Raw genomic sequence first — 14050 nt, forward strand, 5'->3', positions numbered from 1 at the left:
ATAAAATATTCTAAAATAAAAATCTGATATAAAAATTAGAAAACAAAAGTATGGGGCAACAAAAGCCATTAAAATGAAATAAATTGGGTTTTTAATAACATTTAATCTGATTAAAACTATGATATGAGTTCACCAAAACCCTGATAGAAACTGGCAAACTTTGCCAAAATCAAAAAAAAAGAAAAAGTAAAATATATATATAGTTAGGCTAATATTTTTAGGAGTAACAGCCCACGCATGAGAAGTTCTCCAGATGTCACATGAGTCAAAAGTGCATGTGTGTGTATTTGGTCAATAAAAGGTAAACAGATGGTGGCTGGTAACTTTAACTCAGCACCCCCTTATTAAGAAATCTCTGCTCTGATTGGCTGATTGGACCAAACAGACGCCCTCGTCGCAGCCAATCGGAGAGCGCCCTATAACTTTGACCCCGCCCTCTCCGTTAGATCCACGTGTTTCGTCACGGAAATCGGACAGTCCGCATTGTTGTCCTGCAGGGTACGTGTGTCCAGCGGGCTCCTCACTGATTCCTTCTTTCTTTCTCCTCTCACAGGTTTTTCGGCACATTTATAACACAAGGTGAGTGAGAATTAGTGAAAATATTGTTGAAATAAGCATAAAATAGATGTTCGGTGACTGAGAGGCTGTTCTGGTGTCTGATGCAACACTGTAACTACGCAGTTCACCTTTTTGTTGCACCCTTTGTTAGCTATTTTGGTACATTTCCGCTTTTTTATCCTCACACTAAATATATATTTATATTTATGTATGTATTCTCCGTTAAATGTGTTTGTTTACGATTACATTTGTCATTTTTACCAGTCATTCTCGCAGTGGCTTCTTTTATTGGCTTAAATTAGCTTATTTTGCCTTAATAGTTTCACATGTCAACCGGAAGTTATAGCTATAGTACACACACAAACACATTTATCTTTTTTTGATATATTTACTGTATTGTTATTGTTTTCATTATATATATTTAGTCCTAATTGTTTTGTTATCATTATTATTTAGTCATATTATTTCTTTATATTAATCTAGTCTTTAGGTGGAGGCTTCAGATAAGTGTTATATCTTCTACAGTGTTTACTCGTTTACTGATAGCTACACATTTAATCACAGTATGGTTAAATGTTGTTCTCTTTAAAACACCAGAAAACACATATTATACAAGAAAGGAACCTGAGAATTTTCAAAATAAATGACACTATCTTCATCAGTGTTCACTGTTTTACTAATAACTGCACATTTAATCACATTATGGTTAACTGTTGCTCTCTTTAGTCTGTAAAACACCAGAAAACACATATTATACAAGAAAGGAACCTGAGAATTTTCAAAATAAATGACGATATCTTCATCAGTGTTCCCTGTTTTACTAATAACTGCACATTTAATCACATTATGGTTAACTGTTGCTCTCTTTAGTCTGTAAAACACCAGAAAACACATATTATACAAGAAAGGAACCTGAGAATTTTCAAAATAAATGACGATATCTTCATCAGTGTTCCCTGTTTTACTAATAACTGCACATTTAATCACAGTATGGTTAAATGTTGCTCTCTTTAGTCTGTAAAACACCAGAAAACACATATTATACAAGAAAGGAACCTGAGAATTTTCAAAATAAATGACGATATCTTCATCAGTGTTCCCTGTTTTACTAATAACTACACATTTAATCACAGTATGGTTAAATGTTGCTCTCTTTAGTCTGTAAAACACCAGAAAACACATATTATACAAGAAAGGAACCTGAGAATTTTCAAAATAAATGACGCCATCTTCATCAGTGTTCACTGTTTTACTAATAGCTACACATTTAATCACAGTATGGTTAAATGTTGCTCATAAAACACATACATTCACTATATTGTAATACCAAAAAAAGAACCTGAACATTTTCAAAACAAAATAGGATTAATTTATCTTTTGATCGACTAGTCGACTAACAGTTTCAGCTCTATTATAGCATCTTCATCAGTGTTTAGTCGTTTACTGATAGTTACACATGTAATCACGGTATAACATGTGTATAGTGTAACACCAAGAAAGGAACCTGAGAATTTTCAAAATAAATGACGATTAATTTCTCTTCTGATCAACTAATCGACTAATAATTTAAACTCTAGTACCTACACATGTAATCACAGTATAACATGATTAAATGTTGTTCTCTTTAGTAAAACACATACATTTACTGTATTGTAAGACCAGAAAAGAACCTGGAAAATTTTCAAAAATAAAATGACGATTAAGTTTTCTTTTGATCAACTAATAATTTCAGCTCTATTATAATATTTTCATCATTGTACTGTTTTACCGATAGCCATACATTTAACCACAGTAATTACTTGCATGTTAGCTCCTGACCATGTGGTGCTCGGGGTATCCAGGTGTGCACCATGGCTGCTGTTTTACATTGTGTTTTTACTGCCAGCATTCCTGCCGTTCACATTTGTCCTACCATTTGTTATGGCTGAGTGAATATCTATAGTCTGCTCTTCTTGTGCTGTTGACCAGTTGATGTTTTATTGCTGGCAGAGCAGTTGAGTGACCACCATTTTTAAATGGCCTAAACATCATAATGGACTGCTGCAAAGTAATAACTAATGCTTTGAGAGCACTGAACATACCAAAGGAGATCAGTCTGATAAGGTAAGAGTGTTACATGGATTTCTCATTGGATTGGAGTTGACACTACCAGGCTCAGATCAGGTCACTGTATTTCTTCAGTTGGTGGGTATTAGAGGATTTGATTCTTGGCTTATTAAACAAAAGACTTTCCTGCCGTGCATGACAGCCTGGCTCGGTGCCGCCAGCATGTGCTCTCACGTAGGATCACATTTGCCCCCGTTGAACCCTGCATGGCCACCAGATACCACCGACTCTTTCCCACGTTTACCACAGCAGTTGTAGCCAGTATGACCAGAGACTGCTCTGAGGAGCTGAAGCAACATGTAAGCAGGAAACCAGGGTTAACACCTTAGATGGGTGCTTTCTGTATCTGATTCATGATGTGGGTAGATAGTGATCTGGTGGTGCTACTATAGTAAATATCTGATGAAAGATAAAAGGGTTGGCGGTGAGCTGTTGTTTAAGGAGGAGTCGTTTTAATTAGTGCGTGACTAACTCTAAGCAGGTCACCTTTCTCTCCCATACAGAGCTGTTTGCTTAAGGAGACATATGTTTTATCACTGTGTTTGACATCAGTGGTGCAGCCAAAGAGGGGTCTTAACAGCTGGCCTCAGTGTGTGCACTGTGCATTAGTGAAGGTTCATCTGCTGCCACTTCTGCCGGACAGTGGAGAAACCTAATGGATGTGTTAATAAGTTGAGAAAACATTTGTGTCCAAATGTATAGCGCAGACTGTGTGCCAACAGTTTCAGGGATTCACACCCAACCGGTCGAGGCAGATGATTGAGTTCTACCAGCTAAAGGGAGTCTTTTCTCGCCATTGTCGCACAAGAATGCATGCTCTTGGGGGATCTCTTGTTGGCTCTCTAAATTATTGACTAGAAAGTGTCTCAAGATAACTTCTGTCATGACTTGAAAACCCACGAGCTAAAGGATTTGAAGGACTTGTGACGTACTCTCGTATCTGATATTGTTGTTTGTAGGGCTGCCACTAACAATCCTATTTATCATCGATTAATCAGCAGATTATCTTGTCAATTCATTGATTAATTGTTTGTAAAAATGTCAGAAAATAGCGAAAAATGCCCACCACATCTTAATAAAGTGAGGTTAGGGCTGCACTAACGATTATTTTCATAGTCGATTAATCTGTCGATTATTTTCTAGATTAATCGATTAGTTATTTGGTTTATAAAATGTCGATCAGTGTTTCCCAAAGCCCAAGAAAATGTCTTGTTTTGTCCACAACTCAAAGATATTCAGTTTACTGTCATAGAGGAGTAAAGAAACCCCAAAAATATTCACATTTAAGAAGCTGCAATCAGAGAATTTAGACTTTTTTTTCTTAAAAAATGACTCAAACCGATAGATCGATTATCAAAACAGTTTGAATTTAATAGTTGACAACTAATCGATTAATCGGTGCAGCTCTAAAGCGATGTCACCAAGAAAATCAACAGCAGATCCTCACATTTGAGAAGCTGGAACTAGGAATCTGTCGATGAGGAATACAATAAAAGTATATCTTATCTTATCTTATGATTAAACTATTAATTAATTACCAAAATAGTTGCAGATTAATTTCCTGTAAAATCTTGTAGTCTGCCAAACGTTAGAACAAATAATTGTCAACCTCAGTCCACCCATGCTGGTAGTATTTATCCCCCAGTTAAGATAATGTTTAACATTTAGTTATATATTTATGGCTTTTACAGCCTTTTGTAACCGGTAACGACCAATCATTTGGGTCGTTTAAGGTTTACATTCACAAACACAAAGGTAATGAGTACACAGTGTCTTTTTTTCTACAGTGAATGAATGATGCAACAGTAGCAGCAGTTTGATCAGCCAGTCTACCAGGCCTTTCCTCTACTCTCAGTTCAGTTTTTTCAGATAATGAGACGGCACTTGACTTAATTTGTTTGCTCATTATGTTCAAATATTCAGTAATGAATATGTGCAAGGGTGTGAAACAGTGTAGAAGAGCAGAGGGTGTGGAGGAGGCTGCCAAAGCTCCTGGTTAAGCTCGATGAGGTATTAATGGAAAGAAGGAGTGGTTCGGTGTTTGTTTTCCGCTGGGCGCTGCTCACATGTGGTAACATATCAATGTAGTGAACTGGCAAGAGGCGCCGTCACACCTTCTGCTGACAAACTAGCAACACAGAACGTGTCACAGACTGTTATCTAAACCTATTTCCTCTGTTTTGTCCAGGGTAAGCCATGCCGTCAGTCCCCTCATCGCAAGAGACCGCCATCAAGGCCCCCGTCAAGGCCCCCGTGTGCCCCCACGCCGCCAAGCTGCTCACCCACACCAACGGGGAGGGCAAACTCCGGGAGGGTTCCTTACCGGCGAACGGCATCGACAAGCTTCCCCCGGCAGAGAGGAAATGGATTCGGCCCGACCTCCCCAGCCGCTGCACATGGAGCCTGGGAGCCTCCAAAGCCGACTCCCCTCACACACAAGTGCCAAGGTTTGTAACCTCATTTAACGTCCTTCACGACAAACTCGTCTGACCTGGTTGGTACCAATGGGTTCATTAGGTTTCCTAGAGATAGAATATGCGTGTTATTATCACATTAACTTTGACAGCCCTAATTATTGTTTTAATGAGGTGGAAACCAGTTTGACCAAACTCACAAGGGAGCGCCTGTTTGCAAACAAACACCTCAAACCAGAAAAAAAGTTGTTATTGCCAACACTTTTATGAGCAGGACAAAACAAGTTGAGTAAGATGTTAACAGTGTCCTTGAATATATTTCCCCCTCAGAGCCGTCGCTCCGACCATCCTCCCAAACATCCTTGACAGGATCGGCGACACTCCCTTGGTCCGCATCAACAAGATCCCCAAAGTGTTTGGACTCAAATGTGAATTACGTAAGTCAACCGGCACTCGAGTCGTTTCTCAGATCAGACAGAAGGTGTGATCGTTGATTACTCATCGGCACCATGTAAACAAGCGAGTGGCGGCGTGAGATGTGTTGAGATTATGAAAGTAACAATTTCAGCTGAGTCGATTCTTTATCAAAATGGCTTTTTAATGTAAAATGTTGGTGTATTCGTAGTGGCCAAGTGTGAGTACTTCAACGCTGGAGGCAGCGTCAAGGACCGGATCAGCCTGCGCATGGTGGAGGACGCTGAGAGAGCGGGGGTCCTCAAGCCTGGAGACACCATTATAGAGCCCACCTCTGGAAACACTGGTAATAAAATGCATGTGTTGCTATAGGGGGGGGGAAGGTATTTAAATGCATGAGTGGTATGTTAATTACTAGGGAGCAGCAGTGTTGTAAAACGTCTTTATGTTGTGTGTTTTAGGTATTGGTTTGGCCCTGGCTGCAGCTGTGAAAGGCTACCGCTGCATCATCGTCATGCCTGAGAAGATGAGCATGGAGAAGGTGAGTTCTGTCATATTGAAACTCTGTCTCACGTTCATTTATAGGAAACCAAGTCCTTACCACTTCTGCTAAATACAGACTAGTGATGCCCTGAATCACCAGTGCTGACACTGGTCATTTCTTGCAGTATCTTCAAATGCTTCATATCCCTAAAATCTTTACAACCTAATTCTCAAAGTTATATAAGTCAATAAACCATAATAATGATAAAAGTAATTAAATTGTGTCATGAATAAAAAAATATATATAAAAATCTGTTTTTTCATAAAACTTTACCAAATACACACACAAAACTGTCAAAGTTAACGCAATAATAACGCATTAACGCAACTCGCGATTTTTAGGCTGTAGTGGGCTCAGTTTTAAAGCTAGAGTGAAGATACTGGCATCATATGAAACTAGAAAAACCTAAAGAATCCATTGGTACCAACCATGTCATACTAGACATACAGGAAAAACTGTCACGGCCATCTTCAAAGGCGTTGACCTCTCTCCTCAAATGGAATGAATGAAAATGGGTTCTATGGGTACCCACGAGTCTCCCCTTTACAGATATGCCCACTTTATGATAATCCTAAATGTAGAAACATGAGCAAAATATTTTTCAATACTCCTTTTGCTACATCGTACGGTTCCACACATAATAATGCATAATAGACAACGCGAAAGACAGAAGCCTTAGCTTTCCGCTGCAAAAAGAATGAATGCTCTAGCTATTTTTAAGGGATTTTATTATATCCAATGGCTTGGCGGTGCAGCAACGTCTTTTTGCTGTTCGCACTGTGATGTGCGTTGAACCCAGACGCAGAACACGTTCTGTCTGAAAGGCCCATAAATGTCACTTTTGTCTTAGTCATTTTTCTGACATTGTGTCATTTTGTTTTAACTAATGGACTGACAAAGCTGCTGATACGTTTGAAACATCCCATGTCCTGATGAAACCTTCATTGTGATACTTTTTTTTTTTGCACAAAACTCTAAAAAAAACATTAAAAAGGGTGATGCAGAAGTATTTTATTAGGAATATTTTAACATTCGTATAGTATGTGTTATATGCTCAAATTGTTCACGTTTTTTTCTATACAGGTGGATGTCTTGAGAGCGCTTGGAGCCGAGATCGTCCGCACACCCACCAGCGCTCGCTTCGATTCGCCAGAGTCTCACGTGGGCGTGGCCTGGCGCCTTAAAAACGAGGTCCCTAACTCTCACATCCTGGACCAGTACCGTAACCCCAGCAACCCTCTGGCTCACTACGACACCACGGCTGAGGAGATCCTGGAGCAGTGTGACGGTACGGAAATCTTTTTCCCCCACAATCTTGAAGATTGTTTATATCTTGTATATCTCAAGAATAGAAATTTACGGTTTTATTGTATTTGTGCCAGTACGTTTTCATCAGTGAAGTAAAGCTGAATTTTCTCTCTCTCCCAACAGGTAAACTGGACATGCTGGTGGCAGGAGCAGGCACAGGAGGGACGATCACAGGCATCGCCCGCAAACTTAAAGAAAGATGCCCCAACATCAAAGTAAGTTGTCTCTGTTTTCTAAGATCATATTTCTTGTTTACAAAGGAATAACTGTTTGCTGAGCTACTTTCTAAATGGTATGTGCAGATTGTTGGTGTTGACCCAGAGGGCTCCATCCTGGCTGAGCCCGAGGAGCTTAACAAGACCGATAAGACCCAGTACGAGGTGGAGGGTATCGGGTACGACTTCATCCCCACCGTGCTCGACAGATCAGTGAGTTCCTTTTTTTTCTTGCCTCCCTTTTTCTCATGTTTACCCGACTCGCAGCCACTTAATGTAATATTTCTTGCCAGGTAATTGATTCCTGGTACAAGTCAGATGACGAGGAGTCCTTCAACATGTCTCGCATGCTGATCAGAGAAGAAGGCCTGCTGTGCGGTAAGTGCTCCAGATGTCTGGGTGAATGAGCCGCTGAGGTTATGAAAGTCCGCTCACCTTTTTTGCTCATTTCTGTTAACAGGCGGCAGCTCTGGGACGGCCATGGCGGCGGCGGTAAACGTCGCCAAAGAGCTGAAGGAGGGTCAGCGCTGCGTGGTCATCCTGCCAGACTCCATCCGCAACTACATGTGAGAATCCCCACATATCCAATAAGCAGACAGTCTATTTCTGTAAACTTTGCATAATGAACTTCTGATTCATGTCAGGCTTTACTGGAATATTCACAGTTATTTATAGAAACGCTCAGGGTTAGTAAACTGAATATCTGTCAGTTGTGGACAAAACAAGACATTTGAGGACGTCATCTTGTCACTGATCGATATTTACAACTAATTGAGAAAGTAATCAACACATTAATCGACAATGAAAATAATCGTTAGTTGCAGCCCTAGATGGAATCAGTCACACAGAGCTTCTCAAAAAATACATAAATGGTGCAACAGTGTGAGGTTTAATGACCTCCAGGCTCCAGAATACAGACGGTAATACAATGTTGGAGGTCACTTTAGGTCAGCTGGGCCTTCAGGTCTTTCTTGTGTAAACACAAATAAAGCAAACCGTGATTTCATTTATTTTATTTAATTTTTTTCCCTCAAGGTCCAAGTTCCTGAATGACAAGTGGATGGTCCAGAAGGGCTTCCTGAGCGAGGAGGACCTCATGGTGAAAAAACCCTGGTATGTGTAATTATAGGGTGTATTCTAGTTAGGCAAAATCTCTTCCATGTGTGGTCGCGTGAGACCCTCTCATTCCTCTGTGTTTGTCAGGTGGTGGAACCTGAAGCTGCAGGGTTTGAACCTGTCCGCCCCCCTCACCGTCCTGCCAACCGTCACTTGTCAGAGAACCATCAAAATCCTTAAGGAGAAAGGCTTCGACCAGGCGCCCGTGGTCGACGAAGCCGGGTGAGAGAAACTAGCTAACTGGTACATTATGTTTTATTGCAGTGCCACTCTGCAAAGGCTTTAACTTCAACCTGTGTGTCTCTGTGTGTGTACAGGTTAATCCTGGGCATGGTGACTTTAGGCAACATGTTGGCCTGTATCCTGGCGGGGAAGATCAAGGTGTCGGACCCGGTCAGCAAAGTACTCTACAAGCAGTTCAAACAGGTCAGACACTAACTTAAACATCTCTCTTCATGTCTCTTGTACTCAAAGGAAATGTGTGAAAGTTTCCTAAATAACTTGTAGGCTGAAATTGCAGACTAAAATCTTTACTCTGATTGGCTGACAGCAGCAGCCAATGAGACAACCCCGTGCAGGGGAGGATCTCCAGGTGAAAAGGCTGCGGGTCAGACTGACTAAAGGGATTTTAGCAAGTCAGGGCGTGAAACAAGACAAAGTCCAGTCAGGATGTTTTGACTGGAGTTGATCCACGACAGATTGCGACACCGAATGGTTATAATTTCATTCAGTGAAGCAACTGTGATTCAAAATTTGGAAGTGAGAGGAAAGTTTTATGACTTAATTGACTTTAAAAAATCCTCCCATCGTTAAATTGTTGGCTGCATATTTCTTACTGATCTGACACTGTATTCCACAAGTTGCTTTCATTTTCATATAAATACTGCTCTTCCTTAGATCCGTCTGATTGATAATTTGGGGAAGTTATCCCGCATTCTGGAGACTGACCACTTTGCCCTGGTGGTGCATGAACAGATCCAATGTAAGTACATTTCCACACAGTCATTTTCCTTCATCCATATACTCCAGGTGCAAAAAGTCTAACTTTGGCTCCCCCTGGTGGTAGCATGGAATGCAGTGCACAGTAAGTGCCAAGCAACTTAGACTTAGTCTGCACGTGCAGGGTCAACGTCTTTCTCAAGGACACACTATTGACTGCTGCAGCTCAAATCCACACCTGCATTTTTATGATAACGTTGGTCTCTCAGCGGGTCGACTGATACACGAGTGTCAAAGTCCAGCTGCGGAGCCAGCATCCCCAAGAGAAAAAAAGGGTTTTGGGAGATGAAAATTTGGCAACAAAAAAAGCACACTGCTGCATTTTTTGTGAGTTTTGTCGAGTGTCACACACCCATTCAAGGTCATGTTTACATTCTGGAAAAGAGATCTCCAGATAGTTACATAGTAAAGATGTGAGACTCATTGACATTTGTTTTAACACCACTAATTTCTTTAACGCAATGTGTGAATTTTAGGTTGTAGAGGGCTCCGTTTTAAAGCTAAAGTGAAGATACTGGCATCATTAGAAACTAGAAAACCTAAGGAATGTCGTACTTGCGTATCGAGAAGGAGGCTAAATAACTCTCCAAACTTACGCTAAATTATGGCGAGGAAAAAATGGCATGGCCATTTTAAAAGGGGTCCCTTGACATCTGACCTCAAGATATTTGAATGAAAATGGGTTCTATGGGTACCCACGAGTCTCCCCTTTACAGACATGCCCACTTTATGATAATCACATGCAGTTTTGGGCAAGTCATAGTCAAGTCAGCACACTGACACACTGACAGCTGTTGTTGCCTGTTGGGCTGCAGTTTGCCATGTTATGATTTGAGCATATTATTTTATGCTAAATGCAGTAACTGTGAGGGTTACTGGACAATATCTGTCATTGTTTTGTGTTGTTAATTGATTTCCAATAATGGATATATACATACATTTGCATAAAGCATGCATATTTGTCCACTCCCATGTTGATAAGAGTAGTAAATACTTGAAAAATCTCCCTTTAAGGTACATTTTGAACAGATACAAACTGTGTGATTAATTTGCAATTAATTGTGATTCAATATTTTAATCGATTTAAGCAAACATATTCTCTGGATCTGAACATGAAGTACAACCTGACTTCATTACACAGAGTTTACTGAATTAATTCTCAATTATATTATATATAATGCATTTCCTCTTCTCTTCAGAGGCAGTATTATACTAATAAGTCAGGGGAGGAGTGTCAGATCAAAGCTGGGCACAAACTGACCTTTATATATTGTGTAATTGCTTCTACTGTATACACATTTTATGAACCCACTGGCTAAGTTTGATTTTTAAATATTGTATTAGTGGCTCCACTTACATTTTTTTCTCATCCATCCTGTTCCTCCACCAGACTTGACGGACGGCTCTCCGAGCCTGAAGCAGATGGTTTTCGGGGTGGTGACGGCCGTTGACCTGCTCAACTTCGTCACGGGCCGGGAAAGGAGAGAGCGATCCATGTCGGAGTCCACCGACGAGCTGAACTAAAACACTTGTACATTTCTTACAGTAACATAACAAACACAATGACAGGTTTAAAAGACGTGTCTCAAATATGGCAAAAAAAAATAATCTTTTGAAGTTTTTGATTGAGGTTAGCTCTTTAAAAAAATACTTAAGCAAAGCGATTCTTAAAGATGCGGTGTGTAGGATTTGGTGGCATCTAGCGGTGAGGTTGCAGATTGCGACACTAAGTGGCTGTGAGTCAGGTAAACATAAGAAAAAAAAGGAACTCCCTGATTTGTTGAGAACGGTGGGAATGAAGTTGTACTGGGTCTCATCGGTCTTGTCGTGTTTCCGACAACCAACGGAAACTTCTCATGTGTGCCAATTGTGTAGAACTACGGTGGTTTGGTTTGTCTGTTCAGGGCTACTGTAGAAACATGGTGCTTGGCTCTGTATGTAGATATAAATGGCTCATTTTAAGATAACGAAAACACAACAATCTTTATTTTCAGGTGATTATACACAAAAGAAAACATACTTTTTAATATTATATTCCATTTCTACCAATAGATCCCCTTTAATGCTACATACTGTTCATAAAAAGCTAAACATTTCTTGCCTTTATGTCAACTTGTGATAGGGTTAGTTATTATTTGAACCATTTTGTTATTCCTTATTATATTTGGTTGTAGTGCTCAAAACAAATCTTTTGTAAGTTCGGAACTTGTTGAAAGCTTTTTGTTTTGCATCAGAGTCTTGACTAAAGGCATCTGTGTGTTGCTGTTTTATTTGTCTGAAAAGTACAAGATTGTTTCACTGTGGCCTTTTGTATTAATCAAATATAAGTAGAATAGTATAAAAGCCACATTCATCTCATTCACCAAGATTAGACAAGTTGACAGCTGCTGTATATACGCATATTATCTTTCCGGTGCTGCTCGTTATGTGCTGCTTTTTCATTTGTGTTTGGGTACACAAAAAAATACTTGCGGAGTGTAATCAAATTTCTTGAAGAAAATCAAGTGGTGGTCTTTGTTTTTCCTTTTCTTTTCTTTTAAAAAGGTGCCTGTAAAGTTATCTTGACTATTTAATCTTAGCTGCGTCTGAGAGAAACGTTTTGTATTACATCATTTTTCCTTAATGAATGTGTATGATTTTAAATAAAGTTTGAAGGAAAGAAGTCTGTGACTTTATTTTATATGAATATATATATATAAATACGTATGTTGGAAAATATTTTAAAAATAGATCTTTATATATAATATATATAAATAAGTATGTTGGAAAATATTTTAAAAATAGATCTTTATATATAATATATATAAATAAGTATGTTGGAAAATATTTTAAAAATAGATTTTTATATATATTTATTTACATATATATTTATACAGTTTTTAACATACCATTTACCACCATCTAGGGTTCATAAACTAGAAAAGGCTGTCTTATACAGCAATTAAAAAAATAATGAAGCCAAGAACCAGGTGTGGACGGGCCTGTGGCACACGAGCCATTCCCTGGACCTGAGCCTGCTCTGATTATGTACAGGTATGGATGAGGTGAACTACGTGACCATACATGAATGGACACAGCCTGGTCTCATCTCACATTCATCACCATTTACTCTCTGATCACATATAAACTACATCACTGCCGAAAGGCGAGACAGATGCTTTCAAATGAAGTCACGTGTGTTAATGTCAACGCTAAAAATGTGTCCATTTAATCTCATTCTAGCATGGCCACATTTAAGGTGATTCAGGCTATGTTATTATAGATAACACTGCACTCTGCACACGTTTACAGTGTATTTAATAAAACCTGCCAAATAATTATGTAAATAATAAAAACATGATTAAATAAAAATAAGTATGTTGGAAAATATTTTTAAAATATATTTATATAATATATATATATATAGTATATATATATATTGTATATATATATTATATAAATAAGTATGTTGGAAAATATTTTAAAAATATATTTTTATATATATTTATTTACATATATATTTATACAGTTTTTAACATACCATTTACCACCATCTAGGGTTCATAAACTAAAAAAGGCTGTCTTAATCCATTTAAGGTGATTCAGGCTATGTTATTATAGATAACACTGCACTCTACACGTTTACAGTGTATTTAATAAAACCTGCCAAATAATTATGTAAATAATAAAAACATGATTAAATAAAAATAAGTATGTTGGAAAATATTTTTAAAATATATTTATATAATATATATATATAATATATATATATATTGTATATATATATTATATAAATAAGTATGTTGGAAAATATTTTAAAAATATATTTTTATACATATTTATTTACATATATATTTATACAGTTTTTAACATACCATTTACCACCATCTAGGGTTCATAAACTAAAAAAGGCTGTCTTAATCCATTTAAGGTGATTCAGGCTATGTTATTATAGATAACACTGCACTCTACACGTTTACAGTGTATTTAATAAAACCTGCCAAATAATTATGTAAATAATAAAAACATGATTAAAACATTAGTAAAAGTTGTAATAGTAATTACAGTCGCGTTAATTAATTTATATTTATGTACTGCACGGTTTTTAACAACATAATAACTCTCATAGCTTTGTTAATCTAGTTTATACAATGGGTCAATATTAACAAGTCATTAACGCGCTGTGTTTGTGTCTGCCATGTGATTTGTGGCGCATGTAGCGTTCCCCTCTTACTCCCGCGTTGGCGGGGCTTCATTTTAATAGAATGTGTCTTAATTGTTGCGCTCAGACTCCGCCCTTACAAACTCCTCTCCGGCACACGCTGGCTGAGTAAAAGGAGCGCGCCGCTTTACGTTGGCTCTACCCAATCAGCGTCTGTCAATGCGTCGCTCTATAT

At 38.5% G+C, this 14050-nt stretch overlaps 1 protein-coding gene across 1 annotated transcript; it reads left to right on the forward strand.

The window, feature by feature from the left end:
* Positions 1–412: 412 nt before the first annotated feature.
* On the forward strand, positions 413–12336 carry LOC119483726 (cystathionine beta-synthase-like). The gene is made up of 15 exons (XM_037762119.1): positions 413–579; positions 4853–5111; positions 5409–5515; positions 5704–5838; positions 5954–6033; positions 7120–7324; positions 7468–7559; positions 7647–7772; positions 7853–7937; positions 8020–8125; positions 8595–8672; positions 8763–8897; positions 8993–9101; positions 9573–9657; positions 11065–12336. The coding sequence occupies exons 2-15, from the start codon at positions 4861–4863 to the stop codon at positions 11196–11198; spliced, it is 1728 nt and encodes a 575-aa protein (XP_037618047.1). The 5' UTR covers positions 413–579; positions 4853–4860; the 3' UTR covers positions 11199–12336.
* Positions 12337–14050: the final 1714 nt, after the last annotated feature.

Source organism: Sebastes umbrosus, chromosome 24 (assembly GCF_015220745.1).
Source record: "Sebastes umbrosus isolate fSebUmb1 chromosome 24, fSebUmb1.pri, whole genome shotgun sequence".
NCBI lineage: Eukaryota > Metazoa > Chordata > Actinopteri > Perciformes > Sebastidae > Sebastes > Sebastes umbrosus.